We start from the raw sequence: 23,407 nt of genomic DNA, 5'->3' as shown, positions 1-23,407 counted from the left end.
TTCAGTAGGAGCGTTTCATCCTGAGATCGCGTTCAGATCGAGTCACGAAAGATGGAGGCCATCAACCACCAAGACATTTCTTGCAACTTCGCATACACGAGCCATGGATCCCCAGGTCGGTCTCCTCTGAACCAAACGAGTGTCTATGCTGACCACGTTGTTAAAACATAGAAATTGCCCGCATATCCTCCCTTGGCCACGGTCGAGCAGATCATCCTTAAGGAGCAACGCGGAAATTGCGTCCCGGTCTATGTCGAGTTACCTGGGGATCTCTTGACACCCTGCGTGGCCTACCTGCGCGTAGCCAAGGACTCGAAGTACAGTTTCCTCCTGGAATCGATCATTGCGGGCGAAAGCCTTGCACGGTATAGCTTCATTGGTGCAGGTCGGTCGCGTCCGTCTACTACTCACTTGCAGTCTGGCTTAATATGGCGATGAGATCCATTCAAGGTTATTAAAACAGGACCCAATGAAGAGATCACAGGGGATCCCATGGTCGCTCTCCAGAAGGAACTCGCAGTATACAAGTACGTGAAAATACCCGAGGTCCCTACGTTCACCGGAGGCGCTATCGGGTACGTCGGGTATGATTGCATCCAACATTTCGAGCCCAAGACTGCGCGACCGCTCGATGACCCGCTCGGCATCCCCGAGGCGGTATTCATGCTCGTGGATACGCTCCTCATCTACGACCACCTCTTCCAGAGCGTCAAGGTCGTCTCGCATGTGTTCTGCCCCGGCAACGCCGGGACAGTCAACCTCGCATTCATGTACCAGACAGCGGTCTCGAAGGCTCGCAGACTGGCGAAGCTCGTCTTAAACTCAACGACTCCGGAGGTCCCTCAGCAGCCAATCACGCTTGGCGGCGAGGCTGTGTCGAATGTCGGGAAGGCGGGCTACGAGGGGTTCGTCTCCTCTCTGAAGCGGAATATAGTGGCTGGAGACATCATCCAGGCCGTACCGTCTCAACGACTCGCACGACATACATCGCTGCATCCGTTTAATGCCTATCGACATCTTCGTCGGGTAAACCCGAGTCCATATATGTTCTACTTGGATTGCGGTTCTTTGCAGATTGTTGGAGCAAGTCCAGAAACACTCTGCAAGGTGCAGAACAACAAGGTTTTCAATCATGCTATTGCGGGGACAATACGGAGGGGCCAGACTATCGAAGGTACGTTTGTTTCTGTCAGCTACGTCCGGCTGTCCACTTATGCGCCTCCTACAGAGGACGAGCGACTAGGGGCCGAGCTATTGAGTTCAGAGAAGGACAGAGCGGAGCACATCATGCTGGTTGACTTGGCACGTAACGACGTGAACCGGGTCTGTCAGCCAAAGACAGTAAAGGTCGACCATCTCATGCGTTTGGAGAAGTTCAGCCATGTTACCCACCTAACGTCTCAAGTGTCTGGAATATTGCGTGAGGATAAAACAAGGTGATATTTATGGCCAAGATAAAAATATTTCTGACTTTGGTTTCTGTTCAGGTTTGACGCCTTCCGATCTATCTTCCCTGCCGGGACAGTATCTGGAGCGCCAAAAATCAAGGCAATTGAGCTTGTATACGATCTTGAGAAGGAGCGACGTGGTGTGTACGCCGGTGCTGTTGGACGGTTCGATTTCGCAGATGATGCGATGGACACGTGCATAGCCATTCGGACAATGACGTTCAAGGACGGCGTAGCATACTTGCAGGCTGGTGGCGGGATTGTGTTTGACAGTGTGGAAGAAGACGAATACGTCGAAACTGTCAACAAGCTGAAGGCAAATATTCGGGCGTTGGAGGAAGCTGAAAGTAGGTACCGCCGCCGAAAGTTTGCTTCTGACGCTGACTGAAATCGTGAACACGCAGAATATTGGTATGACATCCAAAATGCCGGTGCGCATGCGATTATGACTTCGACGTAGACTATGAGACGTTGATAGTGTCAGTAATTTGTTCGCGGCCTCGCTGCAGTCTCTCTGCATGCTTCTCCGCCTGCTTCGCTTTCCGCGCCTGTTCATCTTCATACAGCGCAACGCCCTCCCTTCCCGCAATGCTCAGAAGCCCACCTATGAGTTCCGCCGTCCGAGTGCTCTCGTCATTTGCAGGTATTGGGTACATGACGATGCGTGGGTCGACATTTGAGTCCACAATCGCGATGGTCGGAACATGCTCAATCGCACATTCTCTGATAACACTCAAGTTTGGAATGGGGTTGAGGAGAATGACGAGGTCAGGGAGAACCCGTGTCTCGCGTACAACGTCGGCTCCGAAGACGACGAGCTTGTTCGTCAAGGTCCCTGGCAACCACTTTTCCCCGACATGGTAAGACTGCGAGCCCATGCGCTCGACCGCCGCGCGGACGACGGGTCGCAAGTCCGGCCGTGTGCCCAGAAACACGACGCTACCGCCCTTGGCCGCGACTCCGCGAACGACATTGGCGGCACGGCGTAGCAGCGGAAGGGTGTGGTCGAGGTCGATGATCGTAATCCCTGCCCGTGTGCCATATGCGAATGGCATGAAGTTAGGGTTCATGAGCTTCTGAGAGTGGCCAAAGTGAGCACCGGAAGCGAGGAGGGCGGAGAGCGTGACGCCAGATGGAGATGGGGGTCGGTGAAGGCTGTGGTGTGGTTGGAACGCGTTATCTCGCGTCTGCGTGGAGCCGTACTCGGACAGATGGTCAACTGGAGAACAGGTTTAGCTGGCTGCCCGCAATTCATCTGAAGGTCGCACGCACTCAATGACTGATACTCTGCCCGCTTGAGTTGGAAGTTCGTCCAGTCGTCCACGGTCTCCAGTGGTTTCTCCTCTATCATCGGGGCAGTCGTATATTTGTGCCTCACGCACATGCTGAGACGCGTCGAACATGATGCCCTGCGCGAGCATTGCGCTACGCCCGTTGACCATGAGCGAAAAGACGAGAGAGCCATGGCTGAATATCGTGGCGCACGGCCATTTGCGAAACGTCGCCCGCACGTACGCTTACCTCAGCACGATCGATTTTTTTCTTCACCCATCACCGTCTGCTCATCCACCTTCTCCCCCTTCCCTGTTTCCTTCATACACAAAAATGGAGGACGTATTCGACGGCGCTGTTGGCATTGATCTCGGCACTACCTACTCGTTAGTCTCCATCCCCCGCGGTCCGCTCAAAATCTAACAGGTCTGCAGTTGTGTCGGCGTTTGGCAAAACGACCGTGTCGAGATCATCGCCAACGACCGTCAGTCACCTGCTGTTCTTCCGGAAGATCACCACTTACTTTTCACGACAGAGGGTAACCGGACAACACCGTCATACGTTGCTTTCTCCAGTGAAGAGCGTCTGATCGGTGATGCCGCAAAAAACCAGGCTGCTATGAACCCCCGCAACACCATCTTCGACGCAAAGCGCCTGATCGGTCGCAGATACGAGTACGTTCCCGCAAATTCAACGCGATGTGCTTAAGTTCAACGATGCGCTTTTTTTAGCGACCCCGATGTTAAGAAGGTATGTCACCGAATGGATTGTCCGAGAGATCCGCTGCTATAATATTTTCTCTGTCGTAGGATATGTTACATTGGCCTTTCGAGGTCATTGAAAAGGACGGATCCCCTCTGATTAAGGTCGAATACCTTGGCGAAGGGAAGATGTTCAGCCCCCAGGAAATCTCGTCAATGGTCCTCACGAAAATGAAGGAGATCTCGGAAGCGAAGCTTGGCAAGACTGTGAAGAAAGCAGTCGTCACGTAAGTCCTCATGTGCGGGGTGTCAGCCCCTCGCTCACGCATGCCTCCGTTGCAGCGTTCCCGCTTACTTCAACGACTCCCAACGGTTGGCGACAAAAGATGCGGGTGCCATTGCGGGTCTTGATGTTCTCCGTATCATCAACGAGCCTACTGCTGCGGCTATCGCGTACGGTCTTGACCGCCAATCGAGCACGGAGAAAAACGTCCTCATTTTCGACTTGGGCGGAGGAACTTTCGATGTGTCTCTTCTCAACATCACTGGTGGTGTGTTCGCCGTTAAGGCCACTGCAGGTGATACCCACTTGGGTGGGGAGGACTTCGATAACAACCTCCTGGAACACTTCAAGAAGGAGTTCCAGCGCAAGACTAAGCTTGACATCTCCGACGATGCACGTGCACTCAGGCGATTGAGAAGTGCTTGTGAGCGTGCGAAGAGGACATTATCCAGTGTCACTCAGACCACCGTCGAGGTCGATTCCCTGTTCCAGGTCGGTTCGAGACTTCTTTATTTCGATTATCTCTGTTAACTTTGTTTGCTCGCAGGGTGAGGACTTCTCTGCGAACATCACTCGTGCCCGTTTCGAGGAGATCAATGCAGCTCTTTTCAAGTCTACGATCGACCCTGTTGAGCGGGTGTTGAAGGATGCGAAGATGCCCCGGGAGAAGGTTGACGATATTGTCCTCGTCGGTGGTTCCACCCGCATTCCCAAGATCCAGTCACTGGTGTCGGAATACTTCGGCGGGCGTCAATTGAACAAGTCGATTAACCCCGACGAAGCCGTTGCCTACGGTGCCGCCGTCCAGGCTGCTGTCCTTACCGGTCAGACGTCGGACAAGACTGCGGATCTCCTTCTTTTGGATGTTGCTCCCCTCTCCTTGGGTGTCGCCATGCAGGGTGACATCTTCGGTGTAGTCGTACCTCGTAACACCCCCATTCCCACAAACAAGTCCCGAACGTTCACGACCGTCGAGGACAACCAGACCACGGTCACGTTCCCTGTGTAAGTTGCATCCGTCATAACTTGTCGTCATTATATTGACATTTTTTGTATGCAGGTACGAGGGTGAGCGCACACAGTGTCGTGACAACCGTCTACTCGGCGAGTTCGAGCTTACAGGCATTCCTCCAATGCCTCGTGGACAGGCTGAGCTTGTCACCACTTTCGAGGTCGATGCCAATGGTCTATTGAAGGTCACTGCTCAGGACCGCGCATCGGGCCGCAAGGCGCAAATCAGTAAGCTCGTTCGTTTTATAACGAGGATAGTGGTCTGACAACACGTGTTGTCAGGCATCACCAACTCCGTTGGCCGTCTCTCCTCGGTCGAGATTGAGCAGATGATCAAGGATGCTGAACAGTTCAAGCAGGCGGACAAGGACTTCTCGGCGCGCCATGAGGCTAAGGCTGACTTGGAGACCTACGTCCACCAGGTTGAGAACACTATCACGTCGCCCGAGATTGGCATGAAGCTCAAGCGCGGCGCAAAGTCGCAGGTCGAGGCTGAGCTCGCACGCGCGCTCGAGAAGCTCGAGATCGAGGACTCGACGGCGGACGAGCTGAGGAAGGCGCAGTTGGGCATCAAGCGGGCGCTACAAAAGGCGACCGCGGGCATCCGATGAAGGGATGGTCCGCTTCGTCGAAGTGCGTTGGCGTAGTTGTCTTGCATCTCTCGTTCTGTGATGCTATGTTGTTAAGTGCGTATAGTTGATGTTCATTTTTCCCTCTTGCAAATGCATTATTTTTTTGGTACATATCACCAATCATCTTGCGAGTAAGATATACAGGTGGGCGAGCGTGGAGCGACGCGAAAGCTACGGGCGTGGTATGCGAAGAATGTTCATGAAAGTGCTTTGAACACGCGCAAGCCGACTTCTAGGATCCATAGTTCCTCGTCGGCACCGTCACAGAGTGCTTTGTCCGCTTCTGCGAATGCCAAAGCGCAACGAGCCTTCTGCTGAGCCGTGAGAGTTGGATGTTCGATGACGAGGTCGTGTAACTTAATGAGCGAGGTCAGAAATTATATTCTCGGCCAACAGTGATTCTCGTACCTGTGAAAGTATCTGAGAGGCAGAATAGCCCTCCCGGATGAGCCCCTTCACGTTCTTCCGCACCTCATCGAAGCCCTTCCGTTTTGCCTTCGCACCGTCGTCGACGTTCATCGCGTCGGGCGAAACGACTTCGACGCCCAGCGTGGCGGCGAAGTCGTGTATAACGTGGTTAGGCACCACCCCAGCGATCTCCTGGATATCGCTGGGCGTGATCTCGGTGGGAGGGTCGCTCGACATGGCGAGACGCGAGGCGGACTGGAGGTAGGTGATGGAGCGGCGCAGGTCGCCGTTGGATGTGTTGATGAGTGCGGAGATGACCTCGTCAGTCACCGGCACCTTTTCGGCAGTAGCGATGTGTGAGAGGCGGTTCGAAGTCGAGGATGGGTCGAGGGGCTTGAAGCGGAATTTGGAGCAGCGAGAGGCGAGCGGTTCAATTATTCTGGTATGAAGTAAGCTATCACTGGGTGGGCTCAAATTCGAGGAGAAGACCCACCTGGTGACATAGTTGCATACAAGACAGAACCGTGTAATCCTGGCATACGTCTCCATAATCCGCCGCAGAGCACCTTGAGCGTCCTGTGTCATGGAGTCTGCCTCGTCGAGAATGATAATCTTGTATGGCGGACATGGATACGTTTTGCCGTCGGATGCAACCACTTGTGCCCGTGGTGTCTGCCGCGCAAAGTTCTTGACTTTCTCGCGGACGATGCTGATGCCGCGTTCGTCGGAGGCGTTGAGTTCCAGAACTCGCGAGCGGAAATTTTCTGGGCTATAATTGGAGGGAAGTTGGAGTATCGAGCATGGCGGTGTCTCTACATACTTACCCGAAGAGTTGTCGCGCCAATGCTAGGATTGTGGAAGTCTTGCCGGTGCCCGGAGGGCCATAGAATAGCATGTGAGGCAACTACTAAAAAGTAAGACGCTCAGTACAGGAGAATTAAGCTTTGTTACGCACATTTGTTGATGTGAGTGTCTTGCGCAAGACGGCCACGGTGTGCTCCTGCGCAGATACATCGTCGATGGTTTTCGGTCGGCTATGCAACAGACGTGAGAAGGCATAGGAGCATAGCGTATAGCCACCGACTATTTCTCAATCCATGGCTGGTTTTCCGGGTCCACCTTATGTTTCTGGGCTGCTTTGGGAGCGTGCGGCTGGAAGAAGGACATGGTCGAATGGAGAGCGCCGCGTCACGCGAAACGCGGCACAGCGCGACATGTCACGTTGTGACAGCTCGCGTTGCGCTCCTTTTGCTCTTCAACCGCTCTGCACGACCTGCGTCCCTTCGGTCGGTGAAAGCTCCGGTGAGCTTCACGACGAACTTGACCATGAACAGACGTGAGGCCTTTGGCTCTGATGATCCCGCTAATGTTGCTCACAATTGCTGTAGCACCGTCGACCGAAAATTCTGAACCCAGCGGTAAGGATGACTCGCCCGGCTACGTGTCACCACGCTGACACCCGCCACTCGTTCGCGTAGAAAAATTAGAGAAGACGACGCTAGTTGAGCTTAAGAATGGGAAGCTCGTGTTCAAGCAGAAGAGTCTAATCTTTGAGAAGATGTCGGAGACTATGCAGGGTGCGTCACGTCGGGAGCCTTGTTAGATGCTCGTCCAATCCGTCCGTATACAGAGATAGTCAAGTTTCGCGAGATGATTGAGGAGAGGATGGAGCGCAAGGACCCCCCACTGGCTTCGGTGCCAGACGAGCACAAACCTCTGATTGCGAAGCTCGTTCATGAGAGGTGCGTTTTTTCAGCATATACCGTATCATTCTCCTACAGTTCGTCCACATAATCTCATGTACACAGTGACAAGACCATTCAAGCCCTTTCCAAACACATCCTAAGCGAGCTACTTCCGACGCCTGACGGAGACGGCGACACGTCCAGCGGTGCCACGCCAGCCCTTACCGTTGAATCAGTGGAAAAAGCAATTAAGGCGGTGGCAACTAGAAACGACTTTGGTCTGGAGAACGTCTCCGGTGATCGGAAGATCCCCTCTGCGCTGCATATATGGAGATGGGAGGTGAAACAGGAGTTCTGGGATTGGCTGCCCAAGGCTGCTAAAGAGAAGGTCGAGGTTCGGTCTGCTGAACGGCGTCAGGTGCGTCGGTACTTCCATGGTGTCCATGAGACGAGCTGCATGTTGTCTTTTCGCAGGCAAGAAAGGAAGTCAATTCGTTATTCCAGTCGTTGCGAGAGGACGAGAAAAATATCCTCCTCGGTTCGAAGGCGATAGGGAAGGCATCGATCAAGCTCAGAGCGTTCAAGAGCGCGGACGGCTTCGTGTCGCTGGATGCGAGCAACATCCAGGGCAAGTCTTCGTCCCAGCAGTCAAATGAGGAACAGTCAAAGGACAGTGAGGAGGCCGAGCCTAGCGAGGTTTGTACACATGAGTTGCCCCTTCTTCGTATTCTCATGTATCCCTGTGCAGGATGCTCAGCAGTCAGGTGGTACACCAAAGGGCCCAGGTCGTCCCAAGAAACCCGTGGACCCCGAAAAGGCTGCTAAAGTATGTTCTCCGTGCTTGAATTATGTTGTCTTAATAATTTCATCCTCAGGAGAAAGAAAAGCAAGAGAAAAGGGCTGCGAGGGAGGAGAAAGAGAAGAAGGCCAGGGAGGCGCAAGACAAAGCGCGTTCGATGATGGCGAATTTCTTCGGGAAGACGAAAGCGCCACTGGTGCGACGCTCGTCGTCCATCACCACCGATAGTGGGGCAAACTTCGCTGGACCTTCGTCCCTACCATCCGAGTTCGAGAAGACATTCAAGTCGTTCGTGCTCAAGAGAGACGCGAAACTTGCCCCGACGAACTGGTTCCAACATGCCAAGGAACAGCCAAGAAAAGGGAAGCAGCGTGCTAATGTAGAGGTCATCGTGCTTGACGACGACTGCGAAGTCAAGCAGGAAGAACCGCAGGATGTCGAGATGAAGGATGCACAAAGCGACGTCGACGTCAGCCAAATGACCGCCCACGGTATGTAGTACCTCCCGTAAACGAAAGTTCACTCATTTGCCTCGTCACATCGCTCCAGAGCGTTTGCGCAACGTCTTGTCGACTCTGCCGCCTTCCTTAAACCCGATCCACTGCCCACGAATGCTCGCCTCGCACCTGAAGACGCACTCGCCGCACTGCGTGCGCGCCATCGTTACGCAGCTCAACGAGGCCGAGGTCGCAGGGGACGACACGCGCGTCCGCACGCTCCTCGCGCAGCTACGCGACCGTACGCTGCTCCCAGCGAAGGTGCTTATCTTCTCCGAGGACGTGCGCCCTGGTTACTTCGGGACATGGACGCGAGCCTCGCGCGAGATCGGTCCCCGGGCCCCGTTCGCACGTGACATCGTCTCGCTAGACTACGCGTGCGATAGCGGGGAGGAGTGGGAGGAGGAGGCTGGGGACGCGGATGACGTCGTCGAGGACGCAGAGGAGGAGGATGCGGGCGAGGAGGAGGACTCAGATCTCGATAGCTGGCTTGTGGACGACGATGAGACCGAGCCGGGGACGCCCATCGAGGATCGGGAAGGCTCGCCTGATACGCTCCCGGTGGACCTGCCGCAGCCCGCGCCGAAGAGGAAGGCGAGGAAAGAGGACGCTTCGAAGCAGTCTAAGAAGCGGAAAGTAGTTGTGCCCCTTGTGCCGTTCACGAAAGGGCCGTGCTGGGAGTCCACGATCGGACAGTGCCAGTACGAGCCATTCCAGGCATATCGGATCGAGCTGTTCAATGGTATGTTTGACTTGCTCGTGTACGTATGTGTGAAAAACTCATATTTTGATTACTGTAGATACGCCATATCCCATTGATCCCTTCAAGTTCGTATCGACACTTTCAGAAGAACAGGTGGCAAAACATATGAAGGAGAGCTCGACCTCCGACGCCCACTTCGCCGTTCCCGCGCTCCCCGCACGTCTGGAAGCCAAGCCAAATCCTACGCTGGCAGCGAACGCGCCCTCTCCCATACCTGTAAAGCGTGCCGGGCCCAAGACGCCGTTCCCCGAGGCGCACGTCCCACTGCTCCTGGAGCGGATCGGCAGTCTCGCGACTCCCAGCCTGCCGTTCATCATCGAGACCATATACAACGAACTGAAGGAGCAGCGCGTCAAGAAGAACGCTATTGAAGCGAAGGTGCGCGAGTTAGCGGAGAAGTGCAAGGAGAAGAAGGTCTGGGTTGTGAAACCGGATGTCAAGGTGAGGCTTCGCCATGCGTTGCAGCGGTCATCTTACTGACCGCGCTATGAACAGGCTTCACATGGACTTGCATGAATAATATCACAAGTGCACAGCATCTGCTGTACAGCATATCTTCATACTGTTTTCTTGTTATTTTGTATATGATTTCTTGCCTTCATGTGGAGCAGTTGTCTCGCACTTGGAGAGAGAAAGAATGCCCATCGGGGAACTAACGAACAGGATTAGTCGATACATTTGAGTGTTATCCAAAACAGGTGCGATACAATGACGGAACACAGAGGAGAGTAGAAGATAGGCACTATGAGGAGGCAAGCTTCCAAAGCAATTGGGTATATTCGTGCCCTGTTTTGCTGCCGTCGAAAGTTACGCAGTGAACGTCGCCCGATTCTGACCCTGCGTACGTTGAATGACTGATGAGAACCCATACAGTACTTGCAGGGAGGGGAAAGGCATACGGATGAGCATCTTCGACACATGCCCCTCCTTGTCCATCACCGGTTCAAACCCTAGGCCTTTGTACATTGCCAACCGCAACCTAAACAACCGTAAGCAACAACACATCATAAACAGATGATCACTCACGCGGTCGCGTCCAAATCGTGCTCAGCAGCGGAGTCAGCCTCCTCCAGGGCCCGTGCCTCGTCCTTGAGCCGCGCGAGCTCAGCCTCCTTGCTCGCGAGCGCGCCCTCCGCGTCATTGATCGCCTTCGCGAGCTGCAGCCGCGTCGCGTCGAGGTCGTTCAGCGTCCGCGCATGGGCTTCCACGGAGGGAACGGTTGACGGGCGGGTTGAGGACACACGTGCAGCTTCAAGAACACGCGCGAGCGCTAGGTAGGTAAATGAGCTCTTCAGCTAGCTTGTATGAGGGTTAAAATGTACACCGCATCTTCGCATGTGCATCCTCAAGATCCTTCTGCCGCTCATCCCTGGTGAGGATCATCTGCTCCTCGGCAGCGGCGATGGTGAGGTAGTCCTCACCGGGATCCATGATTGGGATCATGTCCTTGATGGCTTTTCTGAGTGTAGACGAGGTGGCTTAGCTGGTGTAGCAGAGTGGAGGCAATAGATGCAGCGAATCTTTATCTTACATGGTGTCTCGGACGTCTATGGACATGTCGTGTTCGCGTATGAGAATGAGGACTCCAATCCTAGACGCGACCGTCACGCGGCATATACGGTGTGACTGATCGTGACGTGTCGCATCCTGCTGGCCTGGGATGTGACTCTCTCCCGTGCAGGTAAAACATCAGATTCAATAACCTGGTCGTGTCACATCCAGGAAGCTCGACATCTCCACCTGGATGGACTGAGCTACATATGATGAGAGTTTGCACTGTAGCCGTTGGAATTCTGAATTCTGATGATGCTGCCAGTCGTCACTCCTGCACCTTTCATCACCAAAATTGTGTTTGTGGACCACGAACGTATCCGCCATACAGCCGGTCCACGTTCGAGCAAGGAAATTGAATATCCAAATAGGCGAGCAATAGTATACCATGAGTGTCCGTCCGTCCGTGACGATGGCATATGTGGAGAGCAGCCGTTACCTCAGGCCCATGTTTGTCGCACAATTTATCCACCCGGAGCGCTTGCTAGGTGAGAGTAGCCACACAGTGAGGTCTCGCGCCAACGCTTCCACGGAGCAATAATGTGTGAGGCGGCGAACGACAAGGTCTGTGTGCCGTTCACATTTGTCGCGGATTCCGAAAGTTGAATACCGGCATGGGCGTGGGCGGCAACGCACAACATGGACCCAAAGATAAGGAGACCGATGAAGAAGAGCTGGAAGGGTCAAGTAAACAGGTAGAGATGCACGTGATTGGCACTATGGGTTTCATCACTGTACCATTCGCCAACCGTATTCCTTGCTGAGGTAAGTATCACTGTAGCGAACACCAGTCTGTCTCGTGTTTCATGAGGTCGCGACGCATCCTTAGCTAGCAGGAGAAAGCCAAGGCTGGCTTCTGGGAAGCCTCATATGCTAGAGGCAGGTAACAGTTTAGTAAATCCGGACGTGACAAATCGAGGTGTCGGCTCCGTATCTGCAGGCTCTGACTTGAATACCCTAATGTATCGAAACATGACAATCTACTAGGAGAAAAGGACTCAGCCGGACAGTGAGCACTGGTAATGGGTATACAAACCAGATGCAAACATACCAGATGTAGGCAATTTCTCCCGCCTCTGTCGGTTCATCGGGGTCGTCCTTGTCTTCTTCGAAGTCTTCTCCACTTTTGCCGGCGGTTGACTCGATCATATTCGCGAGCTCTGCATTTGCATGGATCACCTCACTGTTGGTGTGAGACCTCGCCGTACACGCTTCGACTTCAGCGGCGAGACTTCAAGACCCAAGTTGGAAGACTTCAAGATCATCGAAAACGACCTTTCCTACCAGTTCATCTTCGAATCCTGGAGGGTCAAGTATGCTGACCTGAGTCGCCACAATTGAGAGACATGTCCTGCTGGAACTTATCCAGACGTTTGGGTTGCGACGGCTCCAGTCAACAGTTCATCGCGATCCGTCACACTGCGCACGCGACTGTGACAGACGCGTGACACACATACTTATACGCGTCTGGCCACATCGCCGGCATCCATGGAAACACCTGACTTGCTCCGGCGCAGACTTTGAGCAAAAAACGAAGCTACCTTGCAACAAGCGATGTCTCAGGGCATAGGATGCACGCACACACGACGAGACTGAGGTGCTCCTCCAGGGGTTCTTCGGTGACCCAAACTGAGAAAAGGTAGACTAGAGTACAGTCAACACGCAGTAAAACACAGTTCAGAACGAAGCGGCAATCTCGGAATCCTAGCAAATATGATGATGGTTGTGCGGGACCGGGTCCGATCAAGAAAACAGAGAAAGGAAGACTGATACAACAGAACGAAGCAAGGATTAGCAGCAATAGATGGGAGGAGAGATGAGGAGGTGATGGAGAGACGATAGATGGAATGGGATGCTGTCTAGACGAAGCCGCCACCGCCACGCTTCGCATCGATTTTCCTGAAGCGTTCTACTTCCGTTCTCTGCAGGTATCAACGTCAATAAGTGAATGCTGTACATTGACCGAACAGATGGTACTCACTGTCTTGATAACGCACAGAGATGCCAGCAGTAGGCATAGCACGATTCCCATGAAGAAGTAGATCTATAATCAGAGCGGAGGCAATAAGCAAGACGTCTCCATGGTGCTGCGGACGGGAACACGGGAATTCTCACCCCACTACACGGACAACACGCGTGAGTAACATCGGATATGCGAGGACAGACGCAGCACGTACGTGAAGATCGGTTGGAGCATGTCGTCCGCGAATGCGGTAATGTGCGAAACACACGCGGAGGTCGTCGGCAAGCTGTTCACGAACGTATCGCTCACGCAGAACCCTCCAATTGCTGCAGTGTCATTGGGTAAGAAGTACCCGCAGCAGGAGAACTGTACACCTGGCTAAATACATCGCCGAAGGAAAGCTTGCAGGAACATACCTCGTTCTGCACAGCAACCCTCGTGGTGTTTGTCTGCATTTTCCAAACGGCATAGTAGTTGTTGCGCTCCTGGAGCGAGTAGAACCAGATGATAGTACCGACAACAAGTGTGGCAATCGCGTCAACGATGAGTGCCCAATTGAGAACTACAAAACCGAGGATGCCCGGATTCTTTTGCACCATCGCGCCAATGGAGATGACGAAAGTGACAATAAAGAGAATAGCGAGAATCAAAGCAGCTGCAACAATGACAAGTTGTAGGAGTTAGCCAGGCATGGCAAAGGAGAGCTACGCGCCGTTGAGATGCATGGTGCTCAAGGCGATGTTGATCATCAAATTGGGTTCTCGCCAGACGATGGAAAGTGCAAGCATGAGCACCCCGGAACCCAGGAGACAGAAATCGAAGACGCCCCAGACGGCCATGAGCAACTTGCTCGACGACAACATGGTGTCTGCTAGCCGGCTAGAACGCGAGAAGGCTGTAGGCAGCCCGTGAGCGAATGGACAAAGAACAGAGTACACGGAATACTAACTGGTTCTGAATATGTGTGGTAGAACGTCACTGAATAATGAATGTAGGAAGTGAAGGCTCTTCCAGAGAGAGAGGACGCTTCAGAGGAGGCTGCAGCACCAGGCAACACACTGTCACAGCAGTGGCAAAGAAGCTATTGAAGTCCAAAGATGACGTTCAACGCCGAAAGGGGGCCAGACGAAGAAACCGAAGAAGAGTGGAAGGAAGAAAGAGCGAATGAGACTCTGGTGATCCCGTAGAGGAGAATATAAGTCACTCGTGAATGAGCGACAGTGATGGACGGACGGGAATAGACGCGGCAGGAGCACTTGATAGATATGTCACTCACACAGTTTGCGGGAGCCGGGCCGTCGTCATGGCCACCAATGTTCGCACCTTTCGCGCACTCTACGCAAGGCTCGAGCATTCTGGAAGTCATACACAATGAGAAGCATCCTTGTCTTCCGTCACCGAATACAATGAGGTTGCGGAATGGTGTGATGTGACCTTCCGAGAGGAATAGCGAACATAGTTAAAAAAGGAGTCACTCGTCGCCGGATGAGCGTTGAGCGGTCAGATACGGATATCCTGACGATTAAAGCAGAGTAGCTACACTGCCTTTGGGAGACTAGATGAACGTAGCGCAGAGTGTTGAGAATGAATAGCAGGAGACGTAGATGGATGTCAGGAACAAGACGGTGGTGTGAGGAAGTCAGGTTGAGCTGTCAGCTGGCTGGCACAGGCTGTGGCTGTCTCTGCTTACTACTGCACATTCAGTGCCCGCCATGCCCGCTGTTCCTAAATCTGCTCTCTCGGGCGGTTCTCTCCTCCTCGCATGGCAGCTCAAGGATAAACACGTCCTCATCGTCGGCGGTGGCGACGTCGCCTCAGGTCGAATCGAATCCGTCCTCGTCGCTGACGCTCGCATCACCCTCATTTCCCCACGCGAAGGGCTGCATACACGCACGAAAAGCTTCATCGAGTCCGAGCCTCGCATCACCCACCATGACCGCGTTTTCGCCGGTCCCACCGACCTCGACGATGTCGACATGGTCCTCACCGCCATTGATGACGTCGACACCACCGGCGAAATATGCACGCTCTGCAGGACGCGTCGCATCCCCGTAAATGCCGCCGACATTCCATCTTCCTGCGACTTCTACTTTGGCTCCCAGATCCGTAGCGGGCCTCTCCAGATCATGATTTCCACCAACGGACAGAGCCCCAAGCTTGCGAACATCATTCGGCGTCGGATTGAAAACGCGATCCCAGAGTACGCGGGCGACGCTATCATCAAGGTCGGCGAGCTCCGTATCAAGCTCAGAGAGCGCGCCCCGGGCGTCGGCGGAGAGCTGGGCAGGCGCAGGATGCGGTGGATGGTGGATGTATGCACAGCATGGGAGATGGAGGAGCTCGCGTTACTCGACAACGAGATGATGTCCAAGTTGCTCGATGACGGTTGGGAAAAGAACCGCGTCCCATCCCTCGAAGACGTCGGAGGGAAGCCCAAGAAACGCTCGTTGGCTCGCGTTTCGCAGGTTCCTGGCCTGGTCACTCTCGGATTCGTCGTCGGCGCTGTGTCTACCGCTCTCGTCATGCTCAATTTCCGTCGGCGTTCGTAATTCGTTCCCTAAGACGTTGAATTGGAAAGACATTTATCCAAGGATCACTGGACTACGTTTATGCACAATGGACCGGTCTCCGCAATCTACACAAACAGTTACTGTACTATAACACACCACATTCATATTCTGGGGAGAGCGTGTTCTTCCGTCATTTCAACACCCGGACTAAACGACTGTGGGTAAATGTGACGGAAAGGCGAGAACGTCAGGTCTCTGTGTCCGTCGCGTGTTCATCCACGAACATATTGATGCCATCCTTCAGTCTATAGGCCATGGTGCGGCTTAAGCACAACCTGTGTGCTGTGGGGGACTGGTAGACCATGAAGGTACCGTTGACGACCTGTGTCTCACCTCGGCGTTCTGATATTCATCGAGATGCCGATATCTCAAGAACATTGGCAGTCCATTGACAACGAACGCAATCTATTCCGAAAGCACGGAATGTCTAGGACTCGTTGCCCCAGTTTCCCAGTTCTGTATCGCACCTTAATACGTTGTGACTGGCGGCAACGTCAGCGGACGTCCTATAGTCATTGTATACATAAGCTCACTCACGGCCCACGCAGCGCAGTATGAGCAACCCATTAATCATTGTGGCAAGTACAAAGCAGTGGACGACAAGTGTGCCGGCAGTACAGGGAGTCCAAGGAGCATTCAAGGACCCAAGAGAACACCGAGAAGATGACAAGAAAAGATGGGAGGCGGGGCGGGTTGGTGTAAGAGGGAGCGGCAATTTACAGCGATGATCAGCCAGCTACAGTAGGTCGAGATATTCCAGGTCAAACGAGCTGCATACACGGCGAGTGTGTGTAGTCATGTAATGGAGCACCAAGCGCAGGCACTATGATTGGGACGGAAGTAGCGTAGGAGTACTAAGTATTAGCAAAGCGCCCGGTGCCGGAGGTTTCGGCCCTCCCGACGCGATCGGTCACGGATTGGTCACGTCGTGTTCCACATATACGACGACGGTACTTGACAACATCCTTATTCAGTGCGCAGGTGCTTTCTCATCGGGACTTACCTGACAACTGACCAGATGCATTTGAAGCGAGGGAGCTATTTTTAGAGCATCGGCATTTGCTGCGACTCAGAATACACAACTTTATTGTGTCCCTGAGCAATGCAAAACATACGTGCACCACGCCATTTCCAAATGTATTGGCAAGAGCCCTGGTAACTATCTTGCCTACTCCTTCCCATGCCCCATACCCCTGCTTTCCCCGGGCCTTAGGGATTCCGCATCAAGGCACCAACCTTTGTCACGAAGTCCCGGCTGAATCCATACGTCCAACGGTGCGGCTTGGTCTTCCCTCAACTGCGCGATCAACCGCTCGCAGCAGTCTAGCAGCCCACCGCAACGCCCTCGCGAGCTGCGCATTGCGACCTTGGAATGCAGGGAAGTTGTACATCGTGTGCACGATCTCTTCCACGGCGTGTAGAGCATCTCCGAGGTGTCCGGTCGCCTCGAATACCGACGCCGGCGTCTCGAGGATAGCAGCAAACATATTGCATTCCATCGTCGTGGTCACCACACCACGCATGAGATCAAGTGCCTCTTGCGAGAGCCTCAATGCGTCGTCGTGCTGCCCAATGGAGTAGTGGTACCATGCTTGATGGTTGAGCGCGTCGCAGAACTTCAGGCGCCACACCTTTGGGCGAGCAGCCTAGAGCACGCGGTAGAGCGCCATCGCCTTTTTGTTCACCTCTATGCAATCCAAAGAGCGGCAGGCCCTCCACAGATGAAAAGCGTGTGAGCACAGAGCACCCGCAAGCTGGATTTGAGCGTGATTGTCGGTATCGTCATCGCTGGGCGACAAAAGGTCCACAGCCTCTTGCCCGTACTCTAACGCTTGATCAAAACGCTCAGCATTGTCAAAGTGCCGCGCCTGGGTCACGAGTACCATCGCAAGCTCTGTGTTAAGATCCTCTCGGGAATGAACGAGCCGATGAAAGATGGATAGAGCCTCCCCACAGTTGCTCAGTGCTTCTTCACGGTGAATCTGCCCCATCTGTCTGAGAGCACATGAGTGTATCATGAGTGCCATACCCAAATCTGCGGCAATGTCATGCCCCATGGCAGTCGCGTGCACCTGTCGGTACAACGTCGTTGCCTCGGTGCCAGCTACTACTGCAGCGGAGTACTGTCCAAGTTTCAGGCGGTACATGCCGAGGAAGTGAAGACTGCATGCAAGATATGGCACGAAGACTCTTGGTTTGTCACGATGCATGTCACGGTACAAAGTGACCGTCCAGGAGAGTAGGAGTACTGCTTCGGTGTACATCCCAAGGTCGCCCAGTGTCATCGCTAGTGCAAATAAGTGTTTCACGCAGCCAGCTGCATCAATCTGTTGGTGTGGTGAGCACATCATCTTCAAGACCCAGGAGATCTCGATGATAGTATCCTTTGCCTGTATAAAAGGATCTTCGATGCTGTAGACGTGTCCAGGGTGCGCGTGTATGGCTCGACGCCAGTGTAGTCCTTCTTCAGGTGACCAAGTGTGAAAACACCTCCTTCAGCGGTTCAAGTACATGTCAATAGAAAATGACATCATCTCAGCCTTCCCGGCATTACTCAGAGTCTGAGAATTACTTGAGCTATGAAGAGTAAGATACAAAGAGTAACTTACAGCAATCAATGATGGCCTTGCTACAATGGCTTTGTGGGGAACAAAGGGGGGGGGGGGGGGGGGGGGGGGGGGGTGGGGGGGGGGGTTGGATCTCCTGGGGATAACCTCCTGCGGCAATTCTTCCAGTACTTGAGAAACACCTTGATGGATAGCTTTCTCAATTTGATCCAATGCACTGCGTTGTTCATCGTTAGAGTCGTTGATAGCATGCAGGACGTGGGTCTGCACATACACTTTCTACTCAAAGTGCACCATTGAACAGGTCTATGGGGAGAAATAAGATAGTAGGCTATCTCAACAGGTAAAATGACGGACCAGAAGGCGCATCTCGCACGGCCTGACATTACTTTCGAAGATGACCATGTCAGCCTCAAGCTCGCTGGCACCTTTCCACACTTTGAGCCAAGACCACAGTAAAACAATGCCCCTTTTCTTGTTTCCTATGCATTTGCAGCAACAGTGATAAATATGCTCAAGCTCACTGTCAGAGCATATTGAGAGGTCGGTGGCACCTACTTGAAGTAGGTGTTAACCTGCCATGCGGAAACGCGGGACGACGGAGCCAGAACTGACAAGACACCACAGACACGTACTACAGCAGCAACGACCTCGGGCCGGAAGCTAACTTCAGATCTAGAGTTTCTGAAGAATCTGTGGTTCATGTCAGATGGGGAACAACAGACCACAGGAAGCACACAGCAAGGCTTCAGCCTCCTCACGATGCTGGCCAGCTTGCTCCGGGGATGAAACGAGACCATGGAATCTGTGCTATTCTCCTCGTTCTCCCTCGCCTCTGCCTTGTTTGTGCCTGCTTCGAGGCTTTTCCCGCTTTTTAGTGCAGTACATAGCATGTATGAACACAGGGACTGACATTGGCACTGCTCTTCCACTCATTTTTTGGCCATGCTGCCTCGGCGAAGGTCAAGACCCAAGCGTAGGCTTTCCACTTATTCTCCGTCGGGTCCGTCAGTTCGTCTTGATCCGCCAGGCGCTCCTCGTGCCACTGGATGAACTAGAACGCAAATTTTCTTTGAAAGGGTGTGGTGACAAATTCCAAATTCCAAGGGGACCAGGATGCATAGTTATCGAATAACCTCCCAAATGCAGACTACAAAATCAGCTCTACTTATGGGAGGGCGGAGGGACGGACTGATACAGCTATCGAAATATCATAGGCTGATGGCTTGTGATTAATGCATTATCACTCACTGCAGATGACGCTGTGCGCTGAACTGGTGGGCGACGGTGGGCGACAATGGTTGACATCGTTTTGACTCATACAGTGTCCGGGCCTCAAAAGATGTATCTATTGATGTTTAGATTTGTGTCAATTCGTCGGCGGGGATTCAGACTTACCTGGATGTGCCGGCCTGTGTTACCGAGCGCAGAGAGGTTTCTGGCTCCCCTGAAAGTTTCACAGCAGTATGCAACACCCACTATACGGGATGCGCCTGGCCGGGCACCTTTGGCTTGGCACAGAGTGCAGCAAGAGTGCAGAGTCTCTTCAGATTCATAATTCGCGCGTAGTGGCATCGAGAATGGTTCTTGATGTGGGATGATTTACAGCGATACACGCAGGTGTGACGCAACTGGATCACTGACTCGGAGGGGAACGGGTTCCGATGAAATGTTGTGCAGCCTTTGGGAGACTATTCCGCTGCTCGTTGACTTGAGTCCTGCCTTTCTGACTCACGGCGCTATGGAACACTGATCTGGGACTCCAGGCTTTGCGGTTCTATATCGTGCCCCCTTCACCTGGTGGTTTATTAGCTCGGTCAGATTCTGGTCAGATTATTGGTGCAGTTGCGACCTTCACTTGCTCAGGCTAGATGTGCTTACCACAAGTCTTCAAAAAATCACAGCAGTGTCATGAGAGCACAAAATATTCGCGTAAAACCTAGAGATACACGGCACAGTTCCGATTCTTCTTTTGTGGTCGTGTGCGGATCAAAAAGCTTTGCTCTCTTCACACTCAGACTACAAAATCAGTTCTATGAGAGGGAGGAGGGCGGCGGACTGATATCGTAGCAGCGGAACAACTTCGCACTTCGGAGTCAGGCGTAAGCGCCAGCGGAAGCTGAGTCATCCACTTGAGCGGTGAGCACAAGGCGGTATATAAACCTGTGCGACTGTTCCCCGCTCCCAACACTCATCATCTCTCTGTTCTCTACCTCCGCACAACCACACGTACACACGATAGAAGATAGTATACATAATGTCCGACGCTGATTGGGAGAGCAAGACCGTCATTGGCTATAAGGCCAAGGCTCCCAAAGTCACCCGTAATACCTCTGATTTGAACGGTCAGTCCGTACAGTTTTTATCAGTTTCCACGGAGGCTGATCAGCCTATTGTTCGGTTCTGTAGCTGTATGTTTTAGTTCTGAAATGCTTTGCGATGACTGAATGAGCGGTGTCGAGACAGGCCCGCCGGTCAGGCGCTGTCGTGGCTACTGAGAAGAAGGTTACAGCAGCGACCAACAAGGCGCATCAAGGTCCGTCTGTCCCCTATCCGATCTTGTTACCTCTTCTTATGCCTTGTGTGCTTTTGTGTCTGCAGGCACCGACCACCAGCGAATAGCCAAGCTCGACCGCGAGAATGAAGTAGCACCCCCACCGAAGATCGCGCCCTCCGTCGGGAAGGTGCGTCGCATTTCCTTCTACTCCTCCGTATTGCACGCAGAGTCCTCACATCCGTGTCGCACAGGCGATGCAAACAGCGCGTATGGACAAGCAACTCTCGCAGAAGGACGTCGCACAGAAGATTAACGAGAAGCCGTCCGTGCTACAGGACTACGAGGCTGGGCGTGCCATCCCGAACCCGCAGATCCTCGCCAAGCTCGAGCGCGTGCTCGGCGTCAAGCTGCGCGGTACGCTCCCTCCTCTCGTCTCTTTACATGATTTTCGTGTGGCTGACAAGCGTGTGTGTAGGTGCGGATATTGGGAAGAAGCTGGGGGGGCCGAAGGCACCGTAGTTGGCCCCTCCTTTGCTCTTTCATACGGCGCACTCGTCTCATCTCTCGTCTGCTGCACGTGTTATTTTTCTACCACCCAGTGTCTTACTAGATTTTGTCATACATAACTGTCGCTCGCACATATATCGCATCTTCTGATCGCCCCGCGCATAAAGTGATACATTTCATGATGTTGTGACGGAAGAAACAGCAAACACAGAACATCAACCCAAGAGATACAATAACAAGGCCGACATGAGGTATACACGAGCACGTTTGATCAAGTAGCAGGCTCTGCATCAGCGGATCCCTGGGGCGAGCCAGTGAGAATTCAGCGGCGCGCATGAGCCAGGCGAAGTACGTACATAAGTGATATAGTCGGGGCTCTCGCACGCCTTGTACTCCTTGAGGAGTTCTTCCGCCGTCGCCCTGCAACATAACGGACAATTAACTCAGCACACGCACGGGGGTATCACATAACAAGACGTACCGTGCGTCGTCGAACTCCTCGAGCCCGTTCTCGAACATCTTCTCTTTCTTGTACTGCTCCACGAATGCGTTCCGCTTCCGCAATCGGTCGAACTGGTCGATCATCCGCTTGACGAGCTGCCGTTTCCGTTAACAGGCACGCGTTAGCTAGGTTCCGCCGCGTAGAGGGGAGGAAAACACCCACGGAAGCGATGCTGGTGTGGTTCGCGAGCATGAGCCCACTCACACGGTGGTTCGTCGCGATGTATGGCGACCTGCGCGTGAGCGCAACCTGGATGGAGGCGGGACCCCAAGGGATGAAGTTCGCAAGCTGGCGTTCGCGTATCCGCAGGAGCGATTGGTGCACCTGTCCCACGAAATCAGCACAGCGACGTCTACAGCGAAGACAGCGCGGCACGCACATCGGTAGGGTCTACGTCGCCCTGGATTATGTTGAGGATGGAGATATAACACGCGGTCTTGCTCGGCGTCGTCGAGACCATGCGGTTCTTCGGCTGCAGCAGGCGGCGCATCACGTCGAGCACTGTGGTTCGCCGGATGGGCTTGGCCTGATGAGACAGTCAATATCGCGCACGGCTAGGGTGCGAATACGAGACACACTTTGTCGATTTGATCGCTGGTGAAGGGCGTGTAGGAAGTCATGAGGAAGTGGCAGCGGGGCGTCGGGATGAGCGATGCGATGATCCCGACCAGGTCATTGTTCATGTACCCTGGGTATCGGAGAGTTTGGGTGCTAGCTGCCATGACGGTGGCGACCTACCGCAATAATTGGCGAGAAATAACGTAGTACAGCGTGTAGACACACCAGTTGGTTCGTCTGGTCAAACGAAGGGGTCTGTACATGCAGTCTGTCCGCCGATATTCGCGAAAGAGCACCGTTGTCGAGGACGACCACGGAGTCGGCATGGTTCGTTAGGCGTTTCAGTGTTAGAAGGGCATTATACGGTTGTACGACGACATCCCCTTCTTGGGCGTTCGGGAAGACGGAGTATGTCTGGATGAGTTTCTTGGGGAATTTATCATTGAGACGTTCTAGGAGGAACGATCCCAGGCCAGAGCCTGTCCCTCCTGCTATTGAGTGCATGAGCATGAAGCCCTGCAAGGGTGAGCTCATAAGGCCGCAGCGGAGGGTGGGATAGATACCTCTAGCGAATCGCTACCCTCTGCCTCTCGGTCTATCATTTCCATGACCTCTTCGTATATTCGTTCTCCCGAGGCGTATCCCTGCGCCCAATTATTACCGGCTCCGCCGCCATCTTGTGACACGAAAATATTTTCAGGGTTGTAGAGATTCGCGTATGGTGATGTCAATATGCTATGGATAACCTGAGCCAAGGTCAATAAGTGAAGCACGAGGATATTGGGCACATACCCGAGGCTCAAGGTCGACCAGAATCGCGCGGGGAATGTAGTGCTCGTCATCGGCCTGGTAGAAGAAGACGTCCTTACGGTCACCGCCTTCTGTAGCCCATTCCTCTAGAATGCCCTCCTTGTTAATGCCGTGTTCCGCACAGAGGCGCTGCCAGTACACGGAACCCACTTCATATCGGACGCTGGTCAGACATGGTGGTGCGTGCACTCGACGATGGAACCACACCTTGGTTGCCGCACTGGCCCAGCTGGACTGTGACAATTTCGCGGGGCATGATGTGAAGCTGTAGCCAATTGTTTCCGCTAGCGGCTAGCCAGAGGTCGACAAAAGACAATAGCGCGAGTGTTGTCAAGGACTACAGACGCGCCACAGAACGACAAAAGCCGTTATACGTCGAGAGA

The 23,407-nt window shown here is 53.5% G+C and overlaps 12 protein-coding genes across 12 annotated transcripts; 5 read left to right on the top strand and 7 right to left on the bottom strand.

Annotated features, from left to right (window-relative positions):
• Window positions 1-103: 103 nt before the first annotated feature.
• Window positions 104-1,908, top strand: SCP_0407960 (Probable anthranilate synthase component; the record flags this gene model as incomplete). The annotated part of the gene is made up of 6 exons (XM_027757524.1): window positions 104-115; window positions 172-385; window positions 440-1,174; window positions 1,229-1,436; window positions 1,488-1,795; window positions 1,853-1,908. 6 exons carry the CDS (start codon window positions 104-106, stop codon window positions 1,906-1,908), a joined length of 1,533 nt encoding a protein of 510 aa, XP_027613325.1.
• A 248-nt stretch (window positions 1,909-2,156) lies between these two features.
• Window positions 2,157-2,799, bottom strand: SCP_0407950 (predicted protein; the record flags this gene model as incomplete). The annotated part of the gene is made up of 4 exons (XM_027757523.1): window positions 2,157-2,171; window positions 2,243-2,475; window positions 2,548-2,667; window positions 2,721-2,799. 4 exons carry the CDS (start codon window positions 2,797-2,799, stop codon window positions 2,157-2,159), a joined length of 447 nt encoding a protein of 148 aa, XP_027613324.1.
• An 89-nt stretch (window positions 2,800-2,888) lies between these two features.
• SCP_0407940 (Ribosome-associated molecular chaperone sks2) lies at window positions 2,889-5,326 on the top strand (the record flags this gene model as incomplete). Its single annotated transcript, XM_027757522.1, has 9 exons — window positions 2,889-3,106; window positions 3,155-3,204; window positions 3,256-3,394; window positions 3,452-3,470; window positions 3,530-3,708; window positions 3,764-4,196; window positions 4,252-4,709; window positions 4,765-4,943; window positions 4,998-5,326. The coding sequence occupies 9 exons, from the start codon at window positions 2,889-2,891 to the stop codon at window positions 5,324-5,326; spliced, it is 2,004 nt and encodes a 667-aa protein (XP_027613323.1).
• Window positions 5,327-5,544: 218 nt separating this feature from the next.
• Window positions 5,545-6,922, bottom strand: SCP_0407930 (Replication factor C subunit 2; the record flags this gene model as incomplete). Its single annotated transcript, XM_027757521.1, has 6 exons — window positions 5,545-5,703; window positions 5,756-6,194; window positions 6,249-6,524; window positions 6,580-6,659; window positions 6,711-6,789; window positions 6,840-6,922. The coding sequence occupies 6 exons, from the start codon at window positions 6,920-6,922 to the stop codon at window positions 5,545-5,547; spliced, it is 1,116 nt and encodes a 371-aa protein (XP_027613322.1).
• A 159-nt stretch (window positions 6,923-7,081) lies between these two features.
• On the top strand, window positions 7,082-10,015 carry SCP_0407920 (hypothetical protein; the record flags this gene model as incomplete). The annotated part of the gene is made up of 11 exons (XM_027757520.1): window positions 7,082-7,091; window positions 7,144-7,173; window positions 7,234-7,332; window positions 7,386-7,497; window positions 7,564-7,858; window positions 7,915-8,136; window positions 8,189-8,266; window positions 8,316-8,730; window positions 8,789-9,478; window positions 9,537-9,940; window positions 9,995-10,015. The coding sequence occupies 11 exons, from the start codon at window positions 7,082-7,084 to the stop codon at window positions 10,013-10,015; spliced, it is 2,376 nt and encodes a 791-aa protein (XP_027613321.1).
• Window positions 10,016-10,306: 291 nt separating this feature from the next.
• On the bottom strand, window positions 10,307-10,930 carry SCP_0407910 (putative kinetochore protein; the record flags this gene model as incomplete). Its single annotated transcript, XM_027757519.1, has 3 exons — window positions 10,307-10,478; window positions 10,526-10,769; window positions 10,822-10,930. 3 exons carry the CDS (start codon window positions 10,928-10,930, stop codon window positions 10,307-10,309), a joined length of 525 nt encoding a protein of 174 aa, XP_027613320.1.
• A 1,979-nt stretch (window positions 10,931-12,909) lies between these two features.
• SCP_0407900 (predicted protein) lies at window positions 12,910-14,318 on the bottom strand (the record flags this gene model as incomplete). The annotated part of the gene is made up of 8 exons (XM_027757518.1): window positions 12,910-12,972; window positions 13,032-13,094; window positions 13,224-13,379; window positions 13,430-13,668; window positions 13,726-13,908; window positions 13,963-14,020; window positions 14,073-14,094; window positions 14,290-14,318. 8 exons carry the CDS (start codon window positions 14,316-14,318, stop codon window positions 12,910-12,912), a joined length of 813 nt encoding a protein of 270 aa, XP_027613319.1.
• A 407-nt stretch (window positions 14,319-14,725) lies between these two features.
• SCP_0407890 (Siroheme biosynthesis protein) lies at window positions 14,726-15,562 on the top strand (the record flags this gene model as incomplete). Its single annotated transcript, XM_027757517.1, has 1 exon — window positions 14,726-15,562. The coding sequence occupies one exon, from the start codon at window positions 14,726-14,728 to the stop codon at window positions 15,560-15,562; it is 837 nt and encodes a 278-aa protein (XP_027613318.1).
• A 1,262-nt stretch (window positions 15,563-16,824) lies between these two features.
• SCP_0407880 (hypothetical protein) lies at window positions 16,825-17,082 on the bottom strand (the record flags this gene model as incomplete). The annotated part of the gene is made up of 1 exon (XM_027757516.1): window positions 16,825-17,082. The coding sequence occupies one exon, from the start codon at window positions 17,080-17,082 to the stop codon at window positions 16,825-16,827; it is 258 nt and encodes an 85-aa protein (XP_027613317.1).
• A 147-nt stretch (window positions 17,083-17,229) lies between these two features.
• SCP_0407870 (hypothetical protein) lies at window positions 17,230-17,868 on the bottom strand (the record flags this gene model as incomplete). Its single annotated transcript, XM_027757515.1, has 1 exon — window positions 17,230-17,868. The coding sequence occupies one exon, from the start codon at window positions 17,866-17,868 to the stop codon at window positions 17,230-17,232; it is 639 nt and encodes a 212-aa protein (XP_027613316.1).
• Window positions 17,869-20,407: 2,539 nt separating this feature from the next.
• Window positions 20,408-21,166, top strand: SCP_0407860 (Multiprotein-bridging factor 1; the record flags this gene model as incomplete). The annotated part of the gene is made up of 5 exons (XM_027757514.1): window positions 20,408-20,561; window positions 20,630-20,686; window positions 20,752-20,834; window positions 20,899-21,061; window positions 21,123-21,166. The coding sequence occupies 5 exons, from the start codon at window positions 20,408-20,410 to the stop codon at window positions 21,164-21,166; spliced, it is 501 nt and encodes a 166-aa protein (XP_027613315.1).
• A 259-nt stretch (window positions 21,167-21,425) lies between these two features.
• Window positions 21,426-23,280, bottom strand: SCP_0407850 (Tubulin gamma chain; the record flags this gene model as incomplete). The annotated part of the gene is made up of 10 exons (XM_027757513.1): window positions 21,426-21,455; window positions 21,511-21,574; window positions 21,636-21,751; window positions 21,819-21,980; window positions 22,036-22,182; window positions 22,235-22,390; window positions 22,440-22,730; window positions 22,778-22,960; window positions 23,007-23,173; window positions 23,232-23,280. The coding sequence occupies 10 exons, from the start codon at window positions 23,278-23,280 to the stop codon at window positions 21,426-21,428; spliced, it is 1,365 nt and encodes a 454-aa protein (XP_027613314.1).
• Between the last annotated feature and the right edge of the window lie 127 nt (window positions 23,281-23,407).

Source organism: Sparassis crispa, assembly GCF_003851025.1.
Source record: "Sparassis crispa DNA, contig_000003F, whole genome shotgun sequence".
NCBI lineage: Eukaryota > Fungi > Basidiomycota > Agaricomycetes > Polyporales > Sparassidaceae > Sparassis > Sparassis crispa.
Note: the sequence above shows the minus strand (reverse complement) of the source record. Positions and strands in the feature narration are given on the sequence as shown.